General features: G+C 46.5%; 1 protein-coding gene across 3 annotated transcripts in view; it reads right to left on the bottom strand.

The window, feature by feature from the left end:
- DCP1B (decapping mRNA 1B) overlaps positions 1-20,685 on the bottom strand; it is a 52,747-nt gene that overhangs the window by 7,678 nt on the left and 24,384 nt on the right. For all 3 annotated transcript variants that reach the window (XR_016394834.1, XR_016394835.1, XM_089920111.1), the window contains exons 4-6: positions 9,141-9,207; positions 6,931-7,072; positions 1,499-1,627 (exon numbers count right to left, since the gene is read on the bottom strand). Coding sequence is in view for 1 of the 3 variants with exons in the window: in XM_089920111.1 (XP_089776237.1) it covers positions 1,499-1,627; positions 6,931-7,072; positions 9,141-9,207 (338 nt within the window). In the remaining 2 variants the exon portion in view is untranslated. The remainder of the gene's footprint in view (positions 1-1,498; positions 1,628-6,930; positions 7,073-9,140; positions 9,208-20,685) is intronic.

The following is a 20,685-nucleotide window of genomic DNA, read 5'->3' as shown; positions in this document are numbered from 1 at the left end:
ACGGCTGTTCAGTGATCAGTATCTGCTGATGGATGAACAGACACACGAACCCTGCTGGGCCCGGGGTTCACTGGGGACCACTGTGGCACAAAGCTACAGACACTGAAAGGCAAACGATCTCTTCAACAGGAAGCCCGTCTATCCCTGCAAAGTACAGGAAGACACTGAGGATTCGCAGAAACGTGAGGATTTCAGAATTCCTGGTAGTATTCCACAGAATTATAGAAATTGAGGGCTGGAAAGAAACCTAAGTCATTTAGTCTAACTTGATCCTTCCAACTACGTAACGGTAGCGATAACAACCCGTCAGATGCGTGACACCACAATCCTTGCCCCCCTGCGCCGCCCTGGCTTGTAACCGACCTGCTTCCTTCCCGCCCTGTGTCATCTGGCATTTCCCTGCTGCTTTCTGTCTTGCTGGGCTAAGCAAACATGAGATTCTCCTAAAGTCAACATATTCCGGTTTCTCTCTTAAAATAAAAAATGTCCATGAAAAGCAAACTTATAACAGAAGCTAAAAGATAATTAGAAAAGACTTATTTTTTACAAAATTCAATATAAGACTTGCATTAGCCAGTCTTTATGTTTTTGGTGTCCATGTTCATTTTTTTTTTTTTTTTTTTTTTTTGCTGTACGCGGGCCTCTCACTGTTGTGGCCTCTCCTGTTGTGGAGCACAGGCTCGGGACGCGCAGGCCCAGCGGCCATGGCTCACGGGCCCAGCCGCTCCGCGGCATGTGGGATCTTCCCGGTCCAGGGCACGAACCCACGTCCCCTGCATCGGCAGGTGGACTCTCAACCACTGCGCCACCAGGGAAGCCCCATGTTCATTTTTTTTGAAATTGATTTAAACCAATTCCCTTTAAAAAAAAACCTTTAGTGAGGAATAACCTTGAGAACTGGAAGCAGCCACACTCAGTGGTGGGACCTGCAGATCAGCGATTCTGCTGACGCTGGACTCTTCTGAAAAATACATACGCTCACGCAGAAACTGCTGTCATGCTTATATCTTAGATGCAAAAACAATGACAAGCCATGAGGTCTAAAGGGGGATTTGACACCAGTCCTTAGACCAGGAATCCCATATACACACACAGCGCCTGGCCCCGGACATGGCACCACGGGGGCGCGTGGGCTGTGGCTCCCTCAGGGGCCGTGGGACACCAGCTTTCCACCCCGGAAGAATACAGCCCGACGTGTAACGGTCCCGTCAGCTCTGACATGATATTAGGTTGCGTCATTTTAGAATACATTATCCTCTAAGGAGTTCAAGTCCACAAGGGATTAGCACAGAGTCAGGGAAATGCCAAAAGGAAAAACTGCAACCCCTTTCTAGGAAGAGTAAATTATCAACAATGACAAAATCTCTACTTTGGAATCTCTCTTTCCTGGATTGACCTTAGGGCACCTGCAGAGCATCGGCCCCGCCTTGACCGTACTCCGGGCCAAGTCCCTCAGGAGCCCCACAGAGGCCCGGGCGGAGAGCAGAGGGCTGTGCACCTGGCCGGGCCGAGGGCCGCGCTGCTGCCGGCTCCCACTGGGCTTCACTGGAATCGGCTTGATGAGATTGGGGTTGTCGTAGATGGCGGACGAGCTGCTGATCTGTTTGGGCTCAGGACAGGCTTTACACTGAAATGGAAAAAAGAACCTCATTTTTGGTGTAGAAGAAGCTTTAATCTTTTAAAAAGAACGCATCTTCTTGCTCTTTATTTTATCTAGTTGGTACTTAAAAAAAAATAGATCTCCATGTACAAAGGAAAATCCCTTACTCTCCTCTGATATAAGCTACATTTGAGTATAAGTCAAATTCAGGTCGAATTTTTCTTAGTTTGTGCAATTCCGTGCCTAGGCCTGCAGGACCTGGAGGCCCTGAGACTCCTGGATGCCTGAAAGGCGGCGGGTCGCCGGGAAGCAGCCGCAGTCTCCCGCTTGCCCTTCGGGGATAAACGGTGGAGGAAGCGCCCCCTCGGCGCCTCGTCTGGGCCGCGGGAGGGTTCTGCGCGCGCCTGGCAGTTGACTGAAGGCTGCAGCACTGCGTCTTCACAGCAACCAGCCCTTTTTAGTCGACAAACCAAAACGTCAAGCCGACCCAAACCGCTGATTTAAAAATTACTAACATCATTTTTATTTAACAAATGGCTTTTTGCACAGACAGAGTAATTCAAATCCCAGTGTTTGGAGCCGCTTGCCACAAATTAGAATTTCACAGAGAAAGAGACGAGAGACAAGCCTCATCGTTTCAAACCCTGAGTCATTATCACACATTAATCTAACCAAGCATGCGATCACTCACACAGTGGCATTCGTAACAGAGAGGGCACGGCAGTGATGTCTGGGTTTCCCTTGTTGAAACACCAAATAAAACTCACTGTAGAACGCGGCCTTCTGCACTGTGGACTCCGTGGCATTGTTAGTTTCAGCTGCACAGTTGCGCCCTCGGGCCAGGACACACCTCACCATCTGGAGGTGGAGTGGCTGCCAATGCAACCTTGTCCCTGGGGTCCCACGGTTCCCGGTGTGCTTTATGGCTATTGGCTGTATTTTCTACTCAAGGATGTAGGCGCCTGGGGCCATTTACTACCACGCTCACTTAGGCTTGTAAAGTTAACTGCACAAAGGACTAATTATTTTCTGCCAATACTTTGTATATTTGGCACTAGTATTGAATGGCACGTGAAATCACTTTATGAGTCATAAAATATCATTTCTAATTCTTAGGTGAATGACGGCTGCAGGACCCACTGGCCTGGATTCCAAGATGTGGATCACCAATGCAGAACAAGAGTGTAGCCTCGTACAGTCACTGATAAAATGTTGGCGTGAAAAGCCTTTACCGAGAAAGTGGCCGCTTGGCTCACTTCCGCGAGTGGCCCTGCCTGTGTGCAGGGACCCTGGGTTGCAGACTGCTTCACTGTGTACCCGCTCGTGTGGGCCGCAGACAGCTACCCCCGAGGAAGATGGCCAGAAGCTGCTTTCCGTGTCACTAGGACGGGCGACCTACCAATGAGGCTTCACTGTCACGTAGAAAGTGCCCAGAACGAGACACCACTGATCTCGACAGTCTGCAGCTCGTTTTCCACTTGTCTAAGTTTCTATGCCTCTCTCGACCCAAACACTTTAAGCTACTTGGAAAAACATGCAGGGTTGGAGAAAGTATAATGGGTTCTTGAGAGTACCCGAGGCCTTAACAACAACATCACATGAGCCCGTGTTATCACACACACACGTGTCCACGAGGGGAGCAGAGTTGGAGAAAGTATAATGGGTTCTTGAGAGTGCCCGAGGCCTTAACAACAACATCACATGAGCCTGTGTTATCACACAAACACGTGTCCACGAGGGGAGCAGAGTTGGAGAAAGTATAATGGGTTCTTGAGAGTGCCCGCGGCCTTAACAACAATGTCACATGAGCCCGTGTTATCACACAAACACACGTGTCCACGAGGGGAGAAGAGTCGGGGGGAAAATACACTAGAAGTGCTAAAAGCAGACATCTTTGAGTGGTAGGATTATGGGTAGTTTTGTTTTCTTTCTTATAGGCTTGAATTTTCTCAGTGAACATCAAAAGACAGTAATTTCTTTAATTTCGTAAGTCAGAACCATAGCTAGAGGACAACTATTCATTCTTGCCTTAGGCCACAAAACACAAAATCATCTTAAATACAAAACAGTCCACTTATTCTTTTCTTTTCTTTTTCTTTCTGCAGTATCGTTGACTTGCAATGTTGTGTTAGCTTTAGGTGTACAGCAGTGATTCAGTTACACATGTATAAACGTATTCTTCAAAACAGTCCACTTCTGAAGGCTCAGCACGTAGCCCCGTGGCCCAGGACCGCTCTGGCCCGGCTGCTGCCCCCGCTCACCTGCACCCCAGCCCCGAGCCTAACCGGGAGGAGGAAGCTCCAAGTCACAGCACTGCTACTTCACAGCAGATCCACAGGAAGTTGTTTCTTCGGGGAGAAAACATAAAGTACCGGCCAAAACAAGGTTTTTAAATTACTTTATTAACTTTGCGTCAAAAGTTGTGTCACCAGGCTTCACTTTATCCGTATCACCTTCCTCCAGCTCCAAATGCTTCCTCCTCTTACTTTTTGGGATTTTCACACATTTACACGGTTTAGAGTTGGAGAGGCCCTCAGAGGTCATTCAGGTTAACACGCATCCAGACCAGTGAGGTCCTTCTGCAACACGCCTGGTATTCATCATTCTGTCTCTTCTTGAAAACCTCTGCTAGCAGGAAATCCACTTCCTCGCGGCAAGAATCCTGAGGAAAGACTGTGTTTCCATGTCCCTTTCCTGCACCTGGGGCCCGGCCCACTCCTGTTCCCCACACTGTCTGGCGTGTCCGTATGTGTTGGGAGAGCAGATGACACAGCATAAGACAAGGATAAAGCAGGGCTTCCTCGCACAAGGGGACTCCTCGGGGGCAAATACACCCGGTGGGCAGATCAGAAACCACACGAGGGACAAGGAACACGGGAAGTAGGCCTTCAGAGACGTCACCTGTCGCCAGGTACGTAAGGGAGGAGAGGGCCAGCCTGCGGAGAGGCGGGAAGGCACTTTCAGGAAGCAACACTGTCACTCTGTTTGGGAGGAGTTCCCAGCGTCTGCAGGGGCAGCGGGAGCCCAAGGCAGTGAGGCTGGAAGGGTCACCCGAGACCGTGTGGCAGGGCACTCGGAGGGGCCCGGGGTTTACACTCTGGGCGGTGAGAAACCGAGAAGGATGTGGACCAGGGCTCACAGGACCGTGCAGGCACTTCTGGACGTGATGTGGCGTCACCTGGCCTGTGACGGCAGAAGGAAGAGCTTCTTCTGTTATTTATCGCACAGTTGGAGCAATGAACATTATGCATATGACATGTATTTGAGCTTATAGAAAAACAGAGTCTGCACACAGATTAGACCTCTGTCTTCCCTTCGTGTCAACACTGTCACAACCGGATAGAACGTTGTTTCGACCTCAACAAGTTTATGCACAGCGGGAGAGGCTGCTGTGAGTGTAACAAATGAGGAAGAACAAAATACATTCTAAAGGGTAACGCACTGGTGAGTGCAGTGGAAGGGACAATCAATCTGAATGAAGAGATCTGGGGAAACTCCACGTAAGAAGTGGCATTTTTCCTGGGCCTCGAAGGAGATGTAGATTCTGAAGGGCAAACAGAATAGAGAAACACTAGTTTCTAGCGAGTCGCGGGTACAGTACGAAGTGATGGTACCGGTACTTCTGAGTGTGCGTGAGCTCTGCGTTCAGAGGCTCAGGGAGCGGTGCATCACCCGCTCCCACCCCCGGGCCTGGAGACAGGCTCAGCAGCCCCGCAGGGCCCCCTGTTGCAGAGGGTGCCTCGTGACGGGCGGGCGGGAAGCAGGAGCAAGGGCAGAGCTAAGGCTGCAGCCTTTGCCGGGGTCTCTGCACTTTAGGACGGGCGTGTTTGAATCATTTCGGGGGCTCCAGATGACAGGAGTGGCCCTGATACGACGAGGGCGGAGGACTCTCGCCCCGGGGTAGGCGGGCAGACAGGGCTGGGTCTCCGGGTCACAGGCACCCTCCTGGCTAGGCCTCTGGTATCTCGGAGAATTGGCTGGTTGGGGAGGGACAGTCTCTCCCCAGCTAGACTTTCAACAAGTCAAAACATCATAAAATAGAAACAATACAGTATGTGTGTTTGCGTCTGTGTCTGTGTGTTGGGAGGAGGGAGGGAGAAGAAAGAAAATAATTTTTCTTCAGCGTTTGCATTTCTTATCTATACTGGCCAGTGTTATTGCCGTCGTCACAGAACCTAAGTTCCTCGAGGGCAAAAATGGCGCCTTTAAGATGAATCTTCGCTGTGCCTGACATAGTACAGTTAGGAAAGTATAACTAAGTCGCTGGGACATTTTTTCACGGCTGTTGAAGAATCAAACAAAATAAAAAGCAGATCCAGACCTTGCTGTTACTGGCCGAGGCTGGGGAGAAAGCAACTGGGTCGGGGCCGTGACAGGGTGGGCGGGCGAAACCGCGCTTTGTTCACATTTGTTCAACAAGCCCTTGGGCGGGCAGCGCTGACCACCTTCGGGGCGCGCCCAGAGACACCCGCGGGGGTGTCTGTCTCCAGTAGTGTGGCCTCTGGCCCCGCCTCCAGGGCATGTGCAGAAGCCTGGCAGGCTGTCCCCGAGGAACCCACGCCGCACACGGCCTTTCTGACTGCTTCCTGGTGTCATTTAACTTGTTTTCTACCTGCCCTGTTCCCCTCCCCTGTCATTTTCTGTTAGCGCTCAAGACTTAGGTTCAGGATCATCTCTTCTGGCAGGAGCACTTCCAGGCGTGCCGCGTACTTGACGTTCGGCCGCTGTGCGCGGCCGCCCGACCCGCCCGTGGTCAGGTTTCCGTCCGCCTTTCTCACAGCACGAACGTTACTGATGGTCCGTGCCTGACTCAGTTACTCCACCAGGGCTTTAGGCTCTGTCATTCCGTCCACGCTTAACAGCTGGAGCTCTGTGGTGGAGAAGGCCTTTCCCGCATCAACCTGGATTATCCAGTGCCCTTGACCAGGCAGGATAAATGCTTAATTCTTTCCACCGACTGCCGATTTTCAGAGGAAGTAGGATGTCCTTCCTACTGCTAGTGCCCTAGTACCACCAAGGATAGCCATGATTATTCCACACAGGTTGTGCTCATTTCTTGTTAATTTTATCCCGAAGAATTTTATATTAATTTGTTGCTACTGTCAATGGGGTCTTCTTATTGGAGGCTATTTGTATATACGCAGGTTACTAATTTCCCGGGCTGCCTTTGAATCCACTTAAAAGCAAACAGTGTTCAGCCTACTAAAAGCCGATAAAGATTGTATTTCTCCTGCACTTTTGTTTGACGGGAGGAACGGCACCAAGTCCGTCTCAGGGCGCAGGTCCCCACCGTGGAGTTTAAGTACGCATTGCAGGGAGACAAGACTCACCTTCGTGTACTCGTCTCTGGCCTTGGTGAGCATCCGTAAGATGTCCACCTCCTTGCGCTCTCCCGAGCCGAGGCCCACAGGGGACGCTCCCAGTGCCGCCCCCGCTCCGTGGTGTGCTTTCAACTGTTCGTACTGAGTGAGGCTAGAAAAAAGGAAGGGAAATCCACACCAGAAAAGCCAACTCAACACAACCGGTTTTTGAAACCATGCAGTTCTCACCCAGTTGTTTTTATCTTGTTATAATCACGTTAGAAGTAAGACTGCTGGAACTGAAAGAAGAAAAATGGGAGTTGAGGTCCCGAGTACACCGACCACACGGACACCTCCAGAGTGGGGAGGGCCACCCCCGCCCGGGCCTGTTTTGTACAGAAAGTTAATGACGCATGGCCTGTGGCAGCTGTCACACAGCCAGGGCAGGGCTGAGCAGCTGGGATGGAGACCGGTCGGCCTTGCAAGGCCGAAAGTATTCACTACTGGTCTTTCTCAGAAAAAGTTTGCCAACTCCTCACTGAGAGCAGTAGAAAGGACTTGTGTGTTGCTGAGGAAACCCAATTTAGGGTTCTCAAGCCCTGGGCAAACCGCACGGCAAATCGGGCGTCTGCCCCTGGTTCCAAAGGGCCTTGAAGGCAAAGCGCGGCTGATTCCAGCCCCTCGAATCCTGTGGTTTAGAAACACAGTGAAGGTTCCACCCCAGGAGAAGGTACGAAAACATAGCAGTGAGCAGCGCCTTCTGCTTTCCTGAAAACAACACGGAGGGAGGCCAGGTCGCTCCTCCGTGCTACAGCGTGGCTGAGGGGAATACTGCCCGCTGCGTGGGCTCTGGCCGCAGCCCACGCTCCTTCATAATTGCCGTGACGTTTACGGGGAAGGAGACCTGAGGGCTCGGTGAGAGGTTCAGTTCTAAGTGAGGACAGGCAGGGAATCCACACACGTCGGCGTCTTGTTGCTCACCAACGACCAGTTCCCAGCCCCAGCTGTGAAGGAATCACCGGGGAATCTGACAGTCTTTACGTGGCCTCTTGGCTGGGCAACAGGGTGTTTTTTACTCTGCATGAGATCCTGCTATCACCATCCATTGCACAGTTTACAATAACATGGGTGTTCTAGGAACTCGCTGTTATGGTGGTAAATACCAGTTTGAACACAGCCTAATCCCCACCTGCAGTTACCTAAAATGGGCTTCTCGGAAATCAATCCTATTTATAAACAGTCCCCCCACATTCCATATTCTGGGGTCACTCTTTAGCCAGTTCCTTGACCCGGGATTTAAAATTGAAAAATGGTTCTTCTGCAGACGGAGCTGCTCTGTCGAATCCGCGCTGGCGGCAGGCAGACCCTGTGTTCGGCCGAGTCCAGTCCTGGGTCAGGTGGGTCAGTTTCCTGCACGTGCAGGAAACTCATTTCCTTCTGAGGCTCTAAACCATCTGCATAAGTGCAGGGAAATAACTGCGTCCCAGTGAGCAGGCCTGGGGCTCAAGAACCCGTGAAAGGGGTTGACGGATCCCAGAGGAGACGGCGTGCTGACCCGGGCCTCCTCTCGGGGTCCTCAGGGCAGCGAGAGCGGGACAGGCACAGTCATTTCAGTTTCCCCCAGTGCTGACTGGGGTGAATCACAAGGCCTCGTGAGATTAACGAAAAAAGAGACTAGTAACGAGAGAGAGACAGAGAGAGGGGCTGTCTACTGATCACTAAATCAGTATTAGCTCAGATACTCCCAAAGGAACTGAAAATACAGACTCTCCGAAGCCCTCGCAGGGTCAGAAGGGAGGGAGGTCTGAGCCCCACGGGCAGATTTCAGGGCAGGAAGGATGTGGGCACCCCAGAGGATCTGGGACAGCCTTTTAGAAGGGCTCTGAATGTTCTCTTCACTGAGATATACTGATACCTTTTCAAGGGAAAAAGCTGCTAATTTACAAAGGAGGATAATATTAAGGTGAACTGCCATCTGGAAAAATTCATATTATAGATTCTGCACACGTGCAGGAAAAAATGAGGGGAACCCTTCTACATAATAAATCTTACCTGGTGGAAATGTAAAACACTGTCATGTATGTTTATTTTTCATTTATTAAGTAATAGTGAATGTGTTCCTAACCACGGCGAAAAGGACTGCTGTCAGAGACGTGCTCTGTTTAGATTACAGTGTAGCTACGTACACTTAGAAATACAAAGCACCAAGTCCTGACAAATACTCAGCCCGCAGCACTTACTTTTTCATAAGCTCTGCAATTCTTTGGCATTCTTCCTTGTCGTAAAACCAAATTCCATAAATGGACACTGAAAAAAACACATCAAACCAACCATGAGCATCTTCAAAACTACAAAATGCAAAGAAATTCACTTTCCATCTTGAGGGAAATACATACTTCTTGAATAAATGAAACCAGTCATTGGAGTTCAAGCTTGAAAACCTCGCACTGGGGCTTTTTAGGCCCACAGAGAACACACGCATGTGCACACACACACGCGTGTGCACACAGACACACACTGAAGTATGTTGTCCTTAAAAATACAGCACCTGAACACAACAGGCACGCGGCGAATGCCTCTTAAATGGATGAACAGACTGAAAACGAGCCTCGACTCTAAGCTCCAGCCCTGAAACATCACTGCCGCCGCAGGCCCGGCACACGCTCACACACGCTCCGTCTTCTTTGTTAAGTATGGGAAACCTGAAGCACAGATTAGGCCTGGAAGCCTCCGTCCCTCCCCCTTCTCCCAGGAAGGTGTTAGTAACTGAAAGATCGGCTTTGAAAGCCCTAAGTGAGGACACAGTGCAGGAAAAACAAAACTCAGTCAACCATCTCTGACTTCAAAGTGTCTGCACGTAATATTTACAACTGTTGAAAGATGAGGTGCAGCTCTGACCGAATGATTTCGTAGTGAAAGAGCACTGTGGTATAATGTAGCTGCCACTGATTCATTTAACAATTTTCAAACAAATGATATACCTTACTATGTGCCTGTCTAGGTCACTTTTATAGCAAAGGCTAAACAGGTCCAAAATACATTTATAAATATCTAGTTGAGGATCTGGTGGCATTAGTCATATAAATAATACACTAACTATATATACATGTTAAAAAACACTTCACTGAAATAGCTGTCACGTTATGGTAGGGCGATGAAAACCAACGTATTTTTAAAAGAAATTATTTAAAAAATTTAAACTTTAGTACTGTGTTAAGCATATGTCTCTAAAAGGACCCTATAACTTTGAACTATCAACTTGCCTAAAGGGGGCAATGGCGTCAACTTCTTGTGTGATTCGTGCACCAGGAATCCTTATCTTACCTGCGTGTGCGGGGGGTGGGGGGGGCAGCTTTTTCTTGATGGAACCATTGTGTCCTCTTAGAAATACACACACATACTCCTCTTTGATACATGGATACTCTGGAAAAAAGAACGTCTGAGTTCTAAAGCCTATGCGCTGAGAGCCTTAATATCAAAAAGAAATTCTTTCATCTCAAGATCATTAAGCGAGTCTCTGAGAACTTGATTCCAGGCCGTTCCCGGTCCATCAACCCTAATCCCCAGCGCCAGCTGCCCCAACAGCTTCCCACACGCCGACCCACCTGCTCTGTGCTCCCCTGAGCGAGAGTGGATCGGATCACCGACATTCAGCGACTAAAATATCCGAAGACGTTGTATGTTTTGGAGGCTTTAATCCTTGTTACAAAACCAGAATCCTGCTCTATTCTTTGGTTAGAGTGAAAGCTTCCTTTCCTTGGAGATGGAACTTCCCAAAACTATCAAAGCAGGAAAGAGGTAACAGGGGAGAGAAACACACAACTAAGAAATTCGAAGCCCAGTAGCAGGGGAAGAACAGCCATTTGTGTCTCTTCAGTGGAACATATAAGTAGAAATATTTTGGGTGCCATTTTTGGGGGATGTTACACATTTGTGGCATTTGACATAAGGAACTAGGTTCTCATAAGGACTGGATGCCAAGGAAACTGTTGATGGAAATAGAAAAGCGGTTTGACGATGTTATCACTACGAGAAAACTGAGATGCAGATGGGGGGGGGTGCTGTGAACACATCTTTCAGATGTTGAAGGGGAGGAAGGGAAGGCTGGGTCTGAAGCCTCACGGAGACACTGTGGAGATTTCCTTAGGACGTGACTTTAAGATTAAAATGGGGTCATTTTGGAAACAGTTCTTTTCACCCCAGTTAATATGCAGTTTGAATGTACAGTTTAAATAGTCAAGGAGGAGAAACAGATTTACCAACAGTCCTGGCTCCTGAGAGCAAAGCAAGATAACGAGTAGAACTGGGCCTAACTTTTTCTCCTTAAAATAGTTTCACAGAGAGAGCCACATTCCACCGCAGCTCCCGCCTCTCAGGCGCACGTTTCCAGCCGGGACAAGCCTATTTCTGTCCTGAGCAAGGGGCACTGGAGCAGCTGGTGGTGGCCCATGCAAACCAGAGCCTGTCACCGTCAGGGAGGTGAGGAGCCGACGGGCGGACACAGCCCTCACGTCTCACCCCCAGTTCTCCTGGGCGGCCACAGGGCGAGGCCGGCCTGGGTGGGCACCAGGCACCGCAGGGAAGAAAGAAGACGGCCAGGTTGAAAAGGACCGGGGAAGGTGGTGTGGTTCTGGCATTCTCAAACTTGGAGTGATCGCCGTCACCTGACACGAGGCACAGCCTCGCGGGGCGCCGAGACGGGACCAGCAGAGGTGCTCTGAGTGCTCTGGGACCCACCATGCTGCGAGCCTTCCTCCCACCCACCACGCCTGGGTACCGGCCACTGCCCGGCCGCCCCGCCGAGGTCCAGGTGGGCTTTAAGGGCACTGTGGTGTGTGAGGCTCAGCTCAGCTGTTCCTACATCACTCTTGGAGGTAAGAAACCCCACAGTGGAGCAAAGAATAGGAAGACCCTGAACCGCCTAATGATGCCCACATGAGACTCCCCACGCTGAGAACACGTTTGGGGGCGATCTTCTTCCTGTTGATGAACACAGGACTTCAATAGCAGAGCTGTGAAATTCTGCCTAAAATTGCCCTGTCCAGGTTTACGTCATGCTTTGGAGATCTGGGGTTGAAAAAAGCAATGTTTGAGGCAACAGGCAATGTACCATCGCCTGATCATATCTGTTAAAACACCATCTATTAACATCTTCTATTTTCCTCTTAATTCTGCAAGAAAGATAAGGAAAGCAAATTTCCATGTTAGATTTCATGTCTGAATATTGTAGGTACCACAGACACGAGAGAGAGCAAGCTGATGGTATCTGATACAAATAGTTTCTGCTTTTTTAATGTCTCTAGCAGCAAAATCCAAAGTTGATCAAATTTTAAGAGGCTAGTTGAGAGGGTCACAGAGGGAACGGCAAATGTCCTTGATGCACCTTCATTGGGAAACCTCTGACTCTCGTTAGCACGGTGCATGAGTTCATTCTGGAAGCTCTCTGGGGATTTACCTCTCTAGTTTATGTTTTAACAAATATTTCTATAAATCTCTTCTTTTAAGACATTTGTCATTTGTTCCATATTTGACTTCAAATAACTTTCAACTCCAAATCATGAAGGTGGCTTGCAATCTTTTTTTTTATTACTATAATTTTTTTAAAAAAATTATTTATTTTATTTATTTATTTTTGGCTGCGTTGGGTCTTCGTTGCTGTGCACAGGCTTTCTCTAGTTGCGGCGAGCGGGGACTACGCTTCGTTGAGGTGCGCGGGCTTCTCATTGCGGTGGCTTCCCTGGTTGCAGAGCACGGACTCTACGTGTGCAGGCTTCAGTAGTTGCAGCACACGGGTGCCGTAGTCATGGCTCGCGGGCTCTAGAGCACAGGCTCAGTACTTGTGGCACGCGGGCTTAGTTGTTCCGCAGCATGTGGGATCTTCCCGGACCAGGGCTTGAACCCGTGTCCTCTGCATTGGCAGGCGGATTCTTAACCACTGCGCCACCAGGGAAGCCCCGGCTTGCAATCTTTTAACGATACTCATGCTACTATTTGTGCAACTTTAAAATACAAGGCCTATCGCCATACAGTTAGCAAGCAGATAAGACATAACTGTGTAGCTGAAGTTACGTAGGCAGGATAAGGGTGTCTGACTCGGTAATGCTCTCCTCCCCGCTCCCCAACCCACCCCGCCCTCACTCTCTTTAAAAATAATCTCAGTAATTTCTCTCAGAAGGATAGGAAATATATTTTTTTTAGTCAGTAGGCAGCAAAGAAGGCATTTAAGTTCTCTCTTTTCACTAGGAAAGCCATGGAAACCTGGCAGTGTAAATTACACAAACCTCTTCTGGGCACTTAAGGATAAGCCAAAAGTCTCCAAATTCCTTCAGACCCCGTTCTTTTCACGAAGTCTTTCTCGAATGAGTGGAATAATAATCCCAGTGGAAGGGCCAAGAACACCTGATCATGTGTTTGGTGCAGACACTTGTTTTTGAGACTTTGCTCGGATACAGAATTCCTTGTACCGTTGACCCCGTCCTGGTTTTTGTAGCTCAACCCCACGGATGGTGCCAGGTGACTGGCACTTGGTTGTGAGCACACACACACAGCTACTGTCCTACCGAAAGATGGCAAGATAGTTAAGCGATTAGAAAGAGAAAGGCATGAAATGTCAGAGCTGGAGGTTAGGCGCAGGTGTGGGGTTCAAACACTTTCTTCACTAGTGAGGAGGGTGGTCTCTCTCTCATGGCCACAGTCATGTTTCCTGGTTCAATCTGTTTCCATAAAATACGCCCCTCCCCCAGCCTTACAAACGAAATACATAAAGTATGAAAACAATTTTCAGGTCTGAATGATTTGTAGGCTTGGTTATAAGAGATGTGAATCCATCTTGTTTAACCTAAGGTTCATGTGAACTCTCAAAAGGTCCCAAGGAAGGATGGAAGGGAGGGAAGGAGGAAGGAGGAAGGGCATGCGAGGAGCGCGGTATCTGAGGGCAGGGGATGCGAGGCCAGCTTTGGCATCCACAGCTGGGAGGGAAACAGGCTGCACTTGTTTGCTCTGGGCTGACCCGGTACTTCTACCCCGTTCGGAACACTTTGCACTAAAAATGCATTCCTCCGGCATGTTCTTTAATGCCTTTAAAGTAACGTTCTTTCATTCACCTTCTGCCTCAGCTTCACTGACCAAACACGGACACGATCTTGTAAAACAAAACCTTCGCTGGCCCCCGAGAGTCTACATAGCACTGTTATCTTTGGCCCCTGGTCTGGTTCTTTTCATGTGACATAGTTTAACTGCACCTCACAAATCAGTGGTCCCATGATCTCCAAATACTGGAAGGTTCACAGCAGATGGGAAGCAGCTTCTCTTTTATGCGTGACTAATACTCATGAACATTTTGGGGGAAACAGCAGAAAACCTAAACAAATACTGTGAAGTAAGAACAGCCTCCCTCTTGCTAAATAAATTAACTTCCTTACAAAGTTAATGTCATAAACAATGACAACAGAAGCAGTCTCTGTACTAGAGCATTGCACTAATTTGTATCAAATTAATATTAATCTCCAACTATAAATGAGTATTTATTATCTCCAAAGAAAAAGATGGATTTATCTTTCAAAAAAGATTTCATTTCTAACAAATGCATGTTATGTCACTAGACCTTTCAAGTCTCCACAGAGGACTTTATCCTCCCAAAATGGAAATCTTAAAGTCTGCTACTGCCCTCAGGTTCATGAAAGGTCACGTGGGATCTTCTCCATTATATACTAACTCCCTAATTTTATTTATTTCAGAGGAAAGTTGCTTTAGTCTAGGAGATTTAACAGAGTGAATAAACATTTAAAAATTTAGGAAGCAGAAAAAGTCGCAGGTACTAATAAAAATAAATAGGAACAACGCCGTTGCAGGGGACACGGGTTCGTGCCAGGGTCTGGGAGGATCCCACATGCTGCGGAGTGGCTGGGCCCGTGAGCCATGGCCGCTGAGCCTGCGCGTCCGGAGCCTGTGCTCTGCAACGGGAGAGGCCACAATGGTGAGAGGCCCACGTACCGCAAAAAAAAAAAAAAAAAAAAAAGGAACAACTGATTCTGTTTTGTTGGCCATTTAAACTTATATTTTCATTTGTCCATATCTTGCTGGTTAATCCCCAAATCTCCCAGGAGTCAAATAACAAGCGTGGGCTCCTAAGGTGTCTTCCCGCCCTGAGTCCTTGTCCTTCAAGACTCCTCTAGGGGGAAACAGTCTCAAGTGTTTCTTTGCTCCCATAGTTTTTCACACATCCTTGGACTTAAAAAAAAAAAAAAAAAAAAGCATATGTCATAATTAAGTGTTTGCCGAACTGCTCCCCCACTAGACCTGAGCTCCTGGAGGGCGGGACTTGAATGCATAATGACCAGCATGTGACACATTCAACAGGTATTTGCTGAGCTGAGCTGGAATCCAAGACGTCAAGATCTTGTACCATCTTACATGATGGTTGCCACTATTCTGGCTTAACTAAACGTCGCAGTCTAGATGTGCTAGGTCCTCCCCAGGGACCGACTACAACTTACCCGCGGCTCACAGCACAGGGTTTCCTCACATCATCCCTTTTATTCTCCTGATCTCACTCAGAATTTATTTTTCTTCAAACATCTGATAATCTTAGGCATAAGTTATGTCGATGGGATTTTGTCATCAGCTCCCTAGGACTGTATATTCTATTGATCCAGCACTGCGTGGGCACTGATGTTCCCATTTTCTGTGTGTTTATTATTATAACAGTGCCACCATAGACCGGTCTTCCTGATGGACTACCTGTCAGGCACGAGCAGCTAAGAGCTCAAAGAATGCAATTCATCTGCAAAAACCACACGCGTTTCTCTTCAGAGTATGAGTAACAGTACTTTGATCTGGCAGAAAACACACATTCATGTCCCAGTCATGTCTGATGATACTACTCTGAAACTTCCATATACAAGGACCTAAATTACCTTAAAGACATAAGACTGATATGTAATGTCAGTTATTCCAGCAACACACTGAAAATGTGTTACCTGGAGTGAATCTCAATACAGCAAAATAAGTCTTGTCTCAGAGAATTGTAGTTTCTGAGAAATATATGTTTAAGGTAAACATAAAACAGAGTGTTTCTATAGGTCAAAAACTTGTTCCAGTGAAAAACAGACTTCCTCATATTTGAATCAGATTATTTAATCAATTGTTTACAATTACAGGAATAGCTTCGCTGAAGTACACTAACTATAAAAATACATGATCACTGAAAAATTTCTAAGATTTTACACGGCGGTGGTTTAGCAAAAGGGACCCTAATGCTACTTTGTGATTGGGAGAAAGGGAGCCAGAGTTTCTGTACTTTTTCCATTTCAACCTTAATCTATAATTGTGGAAGTAGCAGACCCCACTTTTCCCAAAGGCCTTTCTGTTATAAATAGTTGAATCATGGTTTGGTTCTACTATTAAATTAGAGCTCTAAGGCTGAATAGAGGATAATCCTAATGCCAGTTCTTGCCTAAAATTGTTTTCTTTCTCCAAAACCCATAAGAACATGAAAAAATTCTAATTTGTCTTTCTGTGGGTTAAGAAGTAATAACCCAATAGTTTTAAATCGATTATTTGAAACTACTAAGTGATTTCTGGACAAAAATCAGTAACATAAAAAATAGACTCTAAGAGAACAGACACGAACACTCAATGTAGCCACACGCAGGGCACTGTGTTAGGGAAACTAAAAGATGCTTCACTCGTTAAGCATTTCAGAAAATGTTTGGAATCCAGTTTTTCTCTGCCAAGATTTAGACTTCCAGCACGTCAAGCTGGGCTCTCAAAAGCAAATGGTAGAATACAGTCGTCTCCAAGCCACAAATGAAGTGCATTGAATCCAAATAGCATCACTATGCAGATGTTTCCTCGGTAAAGTCGAGCACATTAAGTCTCTATGGTTCAGAGTAAAATAAAAGTGACCTCTCCTTAATTTCACTCTCACATCGTGTCTGCACGCCACCTTATGTGTTGCTGTCACATGGTCCTCCTCATCTATGCATGCCAGATCGCTAAGTTTAATAAGTTCCAAGATGACAGCTTTTCCCCGTTAAATGTGTGTGAAGGTCCCATCTGCAGTGAGTCCGCTAACCCTAAAGGATGACGTGTGAAGGCCGTGTGGTCTGGGCGGCCAGGGTGAGGGCAGCACTGTGGGCCCGATGGCGTGTGTGCTCCAAGGAGCTGTCAGGTATCACAGCGCAACACACAGAAAACCAAACACCCAGAGTGAGAGTCTGCTTTCCGTGAGGCTTTTCAGAGCCTTCTTGAATTGCCAGAATGCCAGTTCTTTAGAGAAACAGTCTCCTTTAGAGTTTAGATCTCTTCCATTCAGCATGAGCTGAACGCCGATGAGAGAACAGAAAAGCAATTCTGGGTTTAAGGTCAGAGTGACAGGTGTCGTCACTCGTGTCCCCGCAGGTGTGCAGTCCTTTATCACATATGAAAACACATCCGCTCCTGCGCAACGGTTTGCAGAAAATAGGTCAGTTTTTCAGTTAGAATGGCAATGGAGGCTTACAGACACAGATTCAGCGACCACAGTGTAATCTGAAAATTCCTTCTTTCTAAGAAGCACAGGCTGAGGTGGTAGAGCGTCCTTGAAGGCCGCCCCTAGCCACCGCTTTCACACACAGGAACCAGCCTGCTGATCCGGCGCAGGTCACCTATTCTGATTGGAGTGAAATGTGAAATTCCTTGTCTCCTACCCCACACCCATGTGATCTAAAGGAGTTAAAGGATCTTGTCTCCCTGGGCAGGTCCTGAACGGAAGGACACTCCGTTGTTATCCCTGCAAATACTAAGATTCTGTCTAGTAAGAGTGTCAAGTATTTTTAGCCATACACTTACTTTTAAGATATTTTTGGACTCTAGGAGGGCTTCAGGAGTTCAATCTACAAACCCTAAAATCGTATGTGAAATGGTGTGCACATGTGCAGACAGACTTTTTGGAGGTGCGGTGGTACAATGCATAGCCCCCCCAAAACAATGCCTGCTACACAGTGGGAACACAAGACATATTTGAGGGAGTGGGGAAGGGGGGCAGGCAGGCAGGAGGCTTATCAGATTCTCAAAGGGGTCTGTGACCCCAAAAGGTTAAGAATGACTGTTTGAGGCTATCAACATACCAGCAAATATCTCGAAATGGAAAAATAAACTCACAATTATCTGTGGGCAGATAACTTGGCTTTCATTTCCTTAGTAATAAATTTACACAGGGGACACTTTAACCTTTCAAATTGCTTTTGTAATAATTGCTTGAACTCATTCCAAAGTTAAGATAACAGAGGATAAAGTCTCAAGGTCTTAGAATTTGTTGGACTGGAAGAGCTTTTACTCCTCCCGGCGGCCTGAAGCCAAGGAGAGGGTGACGGCACAGGGAACCCTGCACGTCCTTGGCCACGCGCTCAGCTTCGGCCACGGCGCCAGGAGCTTGAGGTGGCATTTTTGTTTCAGTCTCTATCATGAACTCGGGGACAGGGAAGAGTTTTGGGAAAGCTGGGCAACTTTGTGGCTCTTTCTCGATCACCCCAAGCAGAACGTCTTCAAAGCTGGACAAAAACATGAGACCTATGTACATATATAACAACTCCAGAATTAATACATAAATGAGTTGGGAATTACTTTAAGTACATGGCACCTATCTGTTTCTTATGCAGATCTGTTCATTTTCTGTGTTTATTTGGTACGACAGAATACAAATAAAATGTAAGATGTGGTCTCTACCCACAAGGGGCCTGTAATCTATTACTCATGCCACTGCTTTCTGCATAGTCTAGGTCATCAATAACCAACTCATTAATGGTAGCATAATGCAAGAGCAAACGTTTCACAAAATGCATTCTTAGTCAGCAATGCTGCTTCCAAGTTATGACCTCTTTGTTTGCGAAGTTGACTTCCTCACTGCTATTATTTTTTATGGGCACGTATAGGTACATTCCGACTGGCGCTCTGGAAGAAATTAAAGCATACACCCCCTAATATGTTCTGAAAGAGCCATCAAGAAGAGACCTATGATTACATTTTAAATCTTATTGTTTCCTAAACATATTGTTCTAGGGAAAGGACTGTAGACTAAGGAAAGGAAAATTGACTTTAAAAAAAAATTGACTCAAGAAAGAAGTGGAAAGTTAAATCCTTCTACTCAGGAAAAGATTAAGTTGTATAGGTTTTCATATTTGCAGCAAAAGGAAACCTTTCCTCTCAGAAACACGTGGAGAAAGCAGATGTCCCAGACCAGAGGAAAGGGGGCAGGGTCTTTCTAACAATCTGAAAACTAGAAATGCAAAATAAACCATTCCCATCACCTCAGATTACTTAAAACTTTCAGCTGAAGTCAAGTTACAGGATAGGCTTTGGTATCATGTTGGTTTAAAGTCCTGAAGATGTGTTTTATTAAGGTTGTTGTATTTTAATTTGAGGAAGCAAGATACAAACGTGAGAAAAGTTAGCATCACATCTCATCAACTTAGGAGATCAGGGTTAGATGAAAGAGTAGTTAAGAAACGCCAGGATAAAGAAGAGAGTAACAAATTATACTTGAGTACTGATTTCCTTAATGTCTTCTTTTATAAGGCTCAATTATGCCTACGTTTCAAAACTGAGAAGTACTTTATATATTATTGCTTAAATAATATATTTAAATATATTAATATTTAACAGAACTTAAAGCATTGTGTTCAATGAGCTCTGACAATAAACTCTCACATAACCAACCACCCAAAACAAGATATAAAATATTTTCATCACCCTTTTTCAGTCAACACCTGCACCATTTCTACCACCAACTCCAGCAGAGACAACCATTTTCTGACTTCTATCAGGATAGATTAGTTTTGCGTGTTCTTAGACTTCACAGAAATGGGATCAAACGGTATATACGTTTTTGGTGAACGGCTTCTTTTGCTTAGCATGTTTTTGAGATTCGTGTTGTTGAATATATCAGGAGCTCATTCCTTTTTATTGCTAAGTAGTATTCCACTGTCTGAATCTACCAAATTTGTTTATCCATTTACTTAATATGGACATTTGGGTTATTACCAGCTTTTTTTTTTTTAACATCTTTGTTGGAGTATAACAAAGTAAATCAGCTATACATATACATACATCCCCATGTCCCCTCCCTCTTGCGTCTCCCTCCCACCCTCCCTATTCCACCCCTCTAGGTGGTCACAAAGCACCAAGCTGATCTCCCTGTGCTATGTGGTTGCTTCCCGCTAGCTATCTATTTTACATTTTATTACCAGCTTTTTAAAATAAACGTTCATAGCGGCTCTACTTATAACAGCCCCAAGCTGGAAAAAACACAAAATGCCATCAACAGGTGAATGAATAAACAACCATGAAATACTACTCATTAATAAAAAGGAAAGAACCATTGATATATAAACATGAATGAATCTCAAGGTTGTTACACTGAGTGAGAGGCCAAAAGTGAGTACTTAACTCAGAGAAAGACAAATATATGATATTGCTTATATGTGGAATCTGAAAAAAGGGTACAAATGATCTTTTCTACAAAACAGAAACAGAGTAACAGATGTAGAAAACAAACTTATGGCTACCAGGGGGTAATGGGGGGAGAGATAAATTGGGAGATTGGGACTGACATATACACACTACTATATATAATATAGATAACGAATAAGGACCTGCTGCCTAGCACAGGGAACTCTACTCAATACTCTGTAATGGCCTATGTGGGAAAAGAATCTAAAGGAGTGGATATATGTACATGTATAACTGATTCACTTTGCTGTACACCTGAAACTAACACAACATCGTAAATCAACTATACTCCAATAA

Source organism: Delphinapterus leucas, chromosome 11 (genome assembly GCF_059928025.1).
Source record: "Delphinapterus leucas isolate spDelLeu-1000000601 "Yukka" chromosome 11, BTC_Dleu_Yukka2, whole genome shotgun sequence".
Lineage (NCBI taxonomy): Eukaryota > Metazoa > Chordata > Mammalia > Artiodactyla > Monodontidae > Delphinapterus > Delphinapterus leucas.
Note: the sequence above shows the minus strand (reverse complement) of the source record. Positions and strands in the feature narration are given on the sequence as shown.